Source organism: Rhopalosiphum padi, chromosome 3 (genome assembly GCF_020882245.1).
Source record: "Rhopalosiphum padi isolate XX-2018 chromosome 3, ASM2088224v1, whole genome shotgun sequence".
Taxonomy (NCBI): Eukaryota; Metazoa; Arthropoda; class Insecta; order Hemiptera; family Aphididae; genus Rhopalosiphum; species Rhopalosiphum padi.
Genome location: NC_083599.1, coordinates 79716435 through 79726326, shown reverse-complemented (window position 1 = coordinate 79726326; position 9892 = coordinate 79716435). Strand labels below are relative to the sequence as shown.

Sequence of the window (9892 nt, the reverse complement as noted above, 5' to 3'; positions counted from 1 at the left end):
GGGTATCCATAATAAGGTAATTGAGTAGCCGGTGTGTGTAAGGTTATATATCTGGTTCTGGATTTTCCTGGAGATCTCATTTGGATTGTAGACATTTTCAATACTCCTCAGGGTACTAAGTGAGTCACTGAGGATTACAGCTTTGTGTATGTGGTTAGTTTTAATGAGGTCTAAGGCAAATGAGATTGCAATTGCTTCGGCTGTGTATATTGAGCAAAAGTTGGGGAGTCTCAGCATTGATACGTGGTCCTGGACTACTACAGCTGCTCCAACACCGTTTTCCATTTTGGAACCGTCCGTGTAAATTTCGGTAAAATCGTGGAACCCGGAGATGATTGAACGTAGGTGTTGTTTGTAAATTATGGGGGCGGTGTCGTTCTTTGAATATTTACTTAGTTCTCTGTTGATTGGGATATTTAATAGCCAAGGGGGTGTCTGTATGGTTTCGTTCTTGATAACGTCCCGGTGGGAGAATGGTATGTCTTTAAGGGTGTCATTGATTTGATTCATTACCTTGAGGTTATTTTGAGTGCGTCTGGTTGCTAGTAATATGGAGCTATGAACTCTCCTGATGTCGAGTGGTGCTACTCCAGCTGTATTGAGCAGGCTGGGAATCGGGCTGGAGCGGTAGGCTCCGGTAACGAGTCTTAACCCTGCGTTGTGTATGGTATCTATCATTTTGAGTGCTGTTGCCTTAGCTTTTATGAACAGGAATGAGTTATATTCGAGTTTGGATAGGATGATTGCTTTATAAATTTGTAAAAGACTAGAGGAATGACTTCCCCATGACCTGTGGGCGAGGCATTTTAGCGTATTCATTCTTAGAAGGGAGTCCTTTCGGATGGTCTTGAGATGTGGTATCCACGTGTTTCTTGAATCAAAGAGTATGCCTAATATTTTGATGGAGTTTTTTATTGGTAGGGGAATGTTGTTCATATATATGGTGGTGTTATCAATATTTCTTTTGTTAGTGAAGAAGGTACATTGTGATTTTTCGACTGAAAAGGAGAAACCCGAGACAAGAGACCAGTCTTGTAGTGCAGTTATTGCATTCTGCAGGTAATTTATAGTTCTGTTTGTATTGATGCCTCTGCAGAATATATTGAAGTCGTCGGCAAATAGAGTGCACATAACCGGAGGTTGTATAACTAGTGGTATGTCATTAATCGCTAATAAGAATAGCGATACCGAAAGTGTGGATCCTTGTGGTACGCCGTTCTTTTGAGAGTATAGTTTTGACAGTTTTCCGTTGCACTTCACCTGGAAAGTTCTGTCGGTAAGGAAATTCTGTATAAAGTTGAATAAATTACCTTTACAGATAATGTTTGACAATATTTTTACAATACGGGGGCGCCAGGTGGTATCATACGCTTTTGATATGTCAAGAGCTATGAGGCCCATCATTTGTTTAGCTTCGAGTGTTGAATGTATTTCTTCTTGAATGTCATGTAATGAATTTGTGGTACTTCTATGTCTTCGGAAACCGTTCTGGCGAGGATCCAAGAAATTGTTTTTTTCAAGAAACCATCTAAGTCTATAATCTATAATTTTTTCCAATATTTTTGCCAAGGTATTCAAGAGTGATATTGGTCTGTATGATTTAGTATCAAATTTGTTTTTTCCCGGTTTAAGAATTGGAATGATTATAGAGTGCTTCCAATTTTGAGGTATATGTCCGGAAGACCATATTTTGTTGTATACTTGAATAATTGAATTTATGGCGGTCATGGGGAGGTTGTGGATAAATTTATAAGGTATCCCGTCAGGTCCTGGGGCAAGACTATTACATTTTGATAAAACTCTGAACATATCAGTTACCATAATTGGGGAGTTGAGTTTTGTCTGTTCATCAAGGTGTGGGTTGATGTTAGAAATAAAATTCCGGTTCCTCGTGTGTACGTTTTTTTCAAGGAAAGTCGTATTGTAGTTTTCATCCGAACTGTTATGATAGAAAAAATCTCCTAGGAGATTGGATATTTCGTTGGGATCGGTGCATAATTTTGTGTCTTTCATGATGTGAATGTTGTGGTGCTTGGAGAAGCCTCGAAGTGACCCAACTCTACGCCATATCAGAGCGGAGTCAGCTTTGGGTCCCAAACAGGACGTGAAGGTTTTCCAAGAGTCAGTCTTGCTTCTTTTGACTAGGTATCGCGTTTTCGCTCTCAGTTGTTTAAGTTTTATGAGATCGGACATGTTTTTTGAGCCTTGGAAAGTTTTGAGTGCTTTGTTTTTTTGTTTGATTGACTCTTTTATTTGGTCATTCCACCAAGGGACTAGATTTCTTTTTAAAGAGTTAGTTGTTTTTCCTATGGCAACTTCTGCAGCTCTGATAATGGACTCTGAGATGAAGGTGATATCGTCCTCTATTGTGCTGGTGTCAGATTGAGGATTTACTTGCATAAAGGAGTCAACTAGGGTATTAAAAAAGACCCAGTCCGGGTTTTTTAACTTCCATCTGTATGAGAGGTGGGGTGCCAGTGTTTTTGTGGATAAGAGTGTCATTAGAATAGGCAAGTGGTCACTGTCATATATTTCGTGTAGAATTGACCAAGATATTCTTTGAGCTAGCGATACACTTGAGAAGGATAGGTCGATATTGGAAAAGTGGCCGTTTGACGGATTAAGTCTGGTAGGTTCGCCGTTGTTGAGCAGTGTAATCGAGTCGTCATCTAGGATTTTTTCAATCGATTTGCCTCGAGCGTCTGTTCTGTCTGATCCCCAATATTCGCTATGGCTATTGAAGTCGCCTAGTAGAATAAATGGTTTGGGAAGTTGTTTGATAATGTTGTCTATATCATATGTGTTAAAAGATGTTTGGTTTGGGACGTATATGTTACATATAGAAATTTTTGATTCTAGAGTTATCTGGACTGCGATGACTTCTAGATTGGAAACGATAGGAATCTGTTCACAGGGATAGTCAATGTGTATTAGAGAGGCGACGCCGCCGCTAGCCCTAATACAGTTTTGTCGGTTGGTGTAGAATATATTGTAGTTTTTTATATTGGGTATGAGATTGTTTTTAAGATTTGTTTCTTGAAGGCTAATACACATGGGTGAATATTTTTGTATTATTAATTGTAGATCCGGCCGTTTTTTGGTGAGGCTATTTATATTCCATTGTATTATATTCAGGTTCTTCATAGTAGGTTACTTTATTTAAAATGCAATGTATACAATGAATGGGAATTATTATTGTTGTGTTGTAGTGAGTTAGTTGAAGTCGGAAAGGGGGGTCAATTCGAGCAGTAAATTGGCTAGACTCGAGAGTCTGTTCTTGATGCAGATGCTTTTGATTTTGGGGCGGACTGTCTCCAAGATCTCGATCATTTCTATGGATGATATATTGAATGGTGTTAAAACGCCGGAGGGATCTTGTCCAGTGAGTGTGTTTTCAATAATATGTTTTAGTTGGTTAAAGTCAATTTTTAGGTTTGGTATATTCTCAAAAGCAGTTTTTGCTGGTAATAATGCTTCATCCAGTTTGAGTATAATTTGCTCAATTGAGTTTGAGCGCCTTGGTTTTTTTTGCTGAGGTTGAGGGATTTTGACAGATTCTTTTAATTTGGTTGCGAGTGAATCGGTGTTTTTCCGTATATTTGTAGTTTCTGTTGGTGGTGGTGTGGGGTTATTTGGTGTTGGGATAGGGGTGTTCTCATGGGAGCTACTATTCGAGGTTGATGGTGCGGGTCTTTTTTCTTGAGTGGTAGCTTTTTGTGTGGAGCGGGTGATGGTATTCGTTTCCTTGATAATATTTTCGACGCTTGTCTCTGTGTGTGTGCTGTCGCCAACGGTATCTTGTATTATCTGTTCATTGTGGTCCGTTTCGTTTCTAACTTGGTTGTCGTTTGTGTTATTGAAGTGTTCTGATTCGGCTTTATTTTCTATTATATTTTTGCAGTGGTTAGAAGTGTGTCCTGTTTGTTTGCACAGATAACAAGTCACTGTGTCGTCAGCGAAGAATATGCGATATTCAGTTTGGTCATATTGTATCAGAATGGAACCGGGAATTTTATTACTATGTTCAGGGTGTATATACATTTGACGCCTGAAGCTTCCTATATGACCGAACTCGTCATTAGAGAATCCGGCCTTCATAAATGTAATCGGTGACACCATTGTAATTGAGAGGTTATTAATTGCCTTTGCGATTATGTCGTGTGGTATAACCGGTTGTACGTTAGATATGATTATGCGTTTGGCTGGGTTAATGAGACGGCGATAAGATATTTCCGTGTTGTTTATTATGATATATGGTTGTTTTGAAATGATTTGTTCAACTATATTTTTGCTTGCAAAGTATATGCAGAACCTATTGTTTGAAATGCGTGATGCGAATTTTATATTATTTGGGTGTGTTAGTTGGCTGAATGCTTTAATATATTCAATTTGTGGCACATCTTGAATTGTATTGAAGATTATTGCTTGATCTCTTTTTGGAAAATGTGTGTTTGCAGTGGTTTCTGCAAAGGTTTTATGTGTATTTGGTTGTTGTGTGTGTGATGCAGTGGGGGGTGGGTTGACAGTGGAGTCGACCATCGTGAAGAACGACGATCCGACGAGAGTGATATTACCTACTACGGATGAGGGGGGCCGTAATTATGCAACATACCTCGTTAATTGTAGTGAAGTTCTGATTACTGCTATCGAGAGCTAATAAATGCGATAGGCGACAGACGGTAACACACGTGTGTATCGGTCGGCTGTAACACACGTACTGTGTAACCTTTTTATAGTGACTATATTAGTGCATGTTACGGCATAAATGTTGAGAATCATTGGTTTCCGGATTTTTGCAGTCCGGAATTTTATGTTCCGAGACATAACAGTCCGTAGTTTTATAGTCCGTAATCTTAAATTCCGGAAATTTACAGTCCGTAATTTTTATAGTCCGGATTTTTACAATCCGAATTTTTAACTTTCCGGACTTTTACTATTCCGTATTTTTACTTTCCGTAATATTACAGTCCGGAGTTTTACGTTCCGATATTTTACATTCAGAGATATTACGTTCCGGACATTTTATTTTCCGGATTATTATAATTCCGAACAATTACGGCTTCCCTTAGTAATTAATATAATACGTAGTAAAACGCGAAACATTTTGGTAACTGGGCGCACGGCCTATTATTGTCCGTTCCCGGGTCAAACAATTCTAATTCAATCAAATACTAGATTTTAAGACACAAATAAATTACTTTTTTTACAGTTAGCTGATGTAACTAATTTTAAAGAATATTCTTGTAAATTTCCAGAAAATACTTTAAATAATTTGAAATTAACTTATTCTAATATATTTTGTGATATAATTAAATTAAAAGTTGAATTGGAGGTTTTGTATAGTGATATAAAATATCAACATTTATTACATATTTATGACATGGTTAAAATTATTGAACAAGATAGATTGAAAGACATTTTACCTGAAGCTTATAAATTATTTATTCTTATTTTGACCATACCATCAACTAGTGTATCAAATGAAAGAAGTTTCTCTTGCCTCAAAATAATTAAAACTTATTTTCGAAATACTATTTCACAAATTCGTTTAAGTTCTCTCGCTATACTATCAATTGAAAAGTCCTTGATCCATCAACTTAAAGAGATAGAATCATTTTATAATAATATTATAAACATATATGCTAATCAAAAAGATTGGAGTATAAATTTAACATCCAAAACATAATCTATCTATCTATATATATCGCCTAGCCGGAACTGCTGAAGCTATTAATAAGAAATTTTCAGTAAATGTACTTATTACTATGTATATAGTCTATACCAAATAAGAGCGCTACCGTCGTGCGTTCCAGCGCCACCAGGGTCAACCGCTTATACAGAGTATGTTATATTATCACACCATTTTAACGGTCTTTAGCGGTAACACGTATTTTTGTTTTTTTGTGCGCATTCGCTGTTTATTGAATTTTTCTTGTTGTTTAATTTTCACGTGACACTATGGCAAATGTTTCACCTTCAACGAAAAATCCTATGGGAAAGGTTAGTAAAAAAATATATACACATAATGTATTATGCATTATTATATACGTATTATAGTTTTGTCTGTATATTATACATTACTTAACATAGTTTTTTTTTGTTTTTTATTCCAGCCAGTTTCATCAGGTCAATGCATCATGATTGTAAATTCATATAAAATGGAATTAAGAAAAAATCCTAATATAACTGTTCGAGAAGCTCGGATTTATATATCGAAACAACTTGGCATCGGACAACGAACAGTTTCAAATGTCATCAGCGAATATAATACTAACAAAACTGTCACCTCTCCGTGCAAAACTCGCATAAGAACATCATTCAAAGATAAGTTTGACGATTTACAGATGAACACAGTACGTTTTCATGTTCATTCATTCTGGTTTAATAAAACTATACCCACATTGGACAAAATACTGCAAGTTATTAAAGACGACGACACTTTGCCAGATATTTCCAGAATGAATTTACATCGTCTGTTGAAATCCATGGACTTCGTTTACACAAAACGCAATCGCAATAGTGCTCTTATACATGGGCGCAACTAGGGGGGGGGGCTTGGGAGTGCTTAGCACTCCCAACATCAAAATTAGCACTCCCAAATTTTCTATACCGTTTTTTTACAATATTGGTACCTGGTACCTATTAGTAAAATTTCTGATTTTATAATTAATAATTTACGAGTATTGACCAGTAAAATTGATAATTTATCAAAATATTATAAATGGAAATTACATATTATGCGTTTATTGCTATAATGCACTAAAGGCGTAGGTACAGTACTACAGTGTACACACTATACGTAGAATCAATAAGTTGTATTTTTAAATATTTTTCCAAGATTCTCAACCAATCAATGACCGTCGTTAATTTTATCGTCAACATTAGCGTGGCGAGGCGAGAGTGTACTGTCGACATAACAATACAATAGATTAATAATAGAATTAAATTGAATGTTATGGATTTAAAAATTATATATAAATATATTATACGATTTATACGTCTTGTAAACAATATTTCCATCTTGGTACAATAATACGTGTTTGCCATTCACGATTCACCACTGCAGTATTGTATTTTGTACTTATTAGTTGGTACTTGATATTATAGTTATTTTATATTTGACCGAGTTTTACTTTATACACTTGTACATCGTGGTTTCGTGAACCTGTCATTTAGATCCTTAAAATTAACATACAACATTGTCTACAAAATTGTATTTTAAAATGTTTAGTATTTTTAATAAAATTAAAACAAATTCACGTGTTACTACTGAAAACTCGACAAATGATCAACTTCAAGAGGAAGATAATATTGATGATCCTATAATTCTGTCGACTATTAAAACTAATAAAACAAAAGTAGTTGAACACAACTGCAATGATTTGGGAAACATTGAAACTGGACCTATGCGTCCCGTACTAACAGTAAGTGGATAAACTATTTATGCTTTTTAGTTATTATGATTTATATTTAAAGTTAATATCAATTTATTATATGCTTGATATTTAAAAAATCCGTATTTTAAGCAACTATACTTATTTTTTTTATGATTAATTTTTTTCTCTTAGATATTCAGTAAAGTTAATAATTGTGTATAATGATGTTATAGGTGTTCAATATTATTTTTGTTTCCTTTTAATTTCAGGCATATCCAAAAACAAAATTTGGTTCTCAGTTAAGGTCATTCAGTAGTGAATACTTCAATACATATAACTGGCTTGAATATAGTATTATGTGCGATGCAGCATTTTGTTATGCTTGTCGGATGTTTAGTAATACAAATATGGAAGATACTTGGGCAAAAATAGGATTTAATAACTGGCATAAAGTAAGTTAAAAAAACATAATTAATTTGAATAAATTCAATACTTCTAATTACTCAACTTTTTTATTTGCTCATACATAATTAAATAATGATTTATTTTTTTGAAAAATTAAATTGTATACCTACTTATTGTTATTTTATATAGCTTTCAGAAAGATTGAAGAAACATAATTCATCTAAAAGCCATTTGACAAATGTTTCAAAACTAGTTCTTAATATATCAGCTAAAAAGTCTGGAAGTGTAGTATCACAACTGTCTGCTGCACATCAAGAAGAAGTTAAGCAAAATCGAAACTATATATGTCACATTATAGATATAGTTCTGTACCTTAGTAAACAAGGAATGGCATTTCGAGGCCACTCTGAAGAAACTAATTCACTTAATCAAGGTAAGTTTTAATGAAAATATTATATTAGCTTATTAACATTTTACTGAATACAATTAAATAAAAATATATAATTATATTTTGTAGCAAAATAAAATAATATGTTAGTTTACAGTACAAAATTTTTTTTTCTTGATTTAAATTTATATTTACTTACTACTTAACTATTTAAAAATAAAAATAAATACATTTTTAGGTAATTTCAAAGAGTTAGCTAAATTGTATGTAAAGTCAGTACCTGGATTTCAAAATATTCATAACCGGCATGTTAATTATACCAGTTGGAAAATTCAGGATGAAATTATTCAATTATGTGCTAATGAAATTAATGAAATTATTGTAAACGAAGTTTTTCGCTCTAATGTGTGATGAAGCAAGGTAATTTATTATAATAATATAGTCATATAATATGTAGAAATAAATTAAGTAATTTAATATTTGCTAATTTAAAAAAAAAAACTTAATGTTATAGATGTCATAAAGAAGAGCAATTATCTATATTTATTAGATACACGGTTGGATTAAATATTCATGAACGATTTTTAGGATTTGTAGATGTATCTAGTGGTCAAAAGTCAGACCAGATTGTAATAGCTATATTTGACTTTTTTAAAAAACAAAAAAATAGTCTACAACATATAAATATTGTAGCACAGTCATACGATGGTGCCAGTGTAATGTCTGGTCACTTAAATGGTGTACAAACTAAAATAAAAGAGCACCACCCAACTGCCATTTACATACATTGTATGGCACATCGTTTAAATTTAGTTGTTGTGGATGTATGTACTTCAATTAAGGTATAATATTAATAATATTTTATTATATATATTAACAAAAAGAATCATTTATCAATTTATTTAAATTTAAATTTAGGAGGCTCGTAATGTATTTAATACCCTTGAAGCTGTTTATGTTCACTTTGCAAAGCCTACAAACAATACTAAACTATATGAAGTACAAACTAAATTAGGTTTGAAAAAAAGTTCTGTTATGAGGGTATGCGATACCCGTTGGGTTTGCCGTTTTAAAAACTGTAAAGCCATTATTGATAATTATGTTGCTATTGTCGATACACTTAAAATTGAAATTGAAGATCAAGCTGATAAGAATGTGCCTCAAGCTTTAGGTAATTATTATTTTCAACTGTACCATAAAAAATTTATTTATTTTTTTAATTTTTACTCTTTATTAATAATAAACTTTTTCAAATAGGAATTCTTACTTCAATAGGAAAAAGTGAATTTATTGTTTTAGTTTTTATTCTTCATGAGGTATTAAGTATAATAAATGTATTGAGCAACCAACTACAGAATATTAATACTACATTAGGAAAGTCAGTTAATATTATTAATGGAGTTATATCAACATTTAAAAGCCTAAGATCTGATGAATCGTTTGCTAACCTTTGGACAAGAATTGAAAAATTTTCTGAAGAAAATGAAATAGATCTTCAAATTCCAAAAACAGGTGTATTTTTTTATCTAATATATTTAATTAAAAATAATAATTTATAAAAATTAGTAACTTAATATATTTTGTTTAGGGTCAAAACGTAAACGAATTCAGCCAAATAAATTAAACGATTTTGCTTTATTTACTAATACTGGTATTCAAGATGAAACTGTAGATAAGAATATTGAAGTTAATGTTTATTGGAGACAAACAGCTTATATGCGTA

General features: G+C 33.1%; 1 protein-coding gene across 1 annotated transcript; it reads left to right on the top strand.

Annotated features, from left to right (window-relative positions):
• The first annotated feature begins 5958 nt into the window (after nucleotides 1-5958).
• Nucleotides 5959-9017, top strand: LOC132926010 (zinc finger MYM-type protein 1-like). Its single transcript, XM_060990362.1, is given in 7 exon segments — nucleotides 5959-6000; nucleotides 6114-6353; nucleotides 7646-7828; nucleotides 7971-8214; nucleotides 8408-8558; nucleotides 8560-8589; nucleotides 8684-9017. Coding segments are annotated over 7 exon segments (1224 nt in total).
• Nucleotides 9018-9892: the final 875 nt, after the last annotated feature.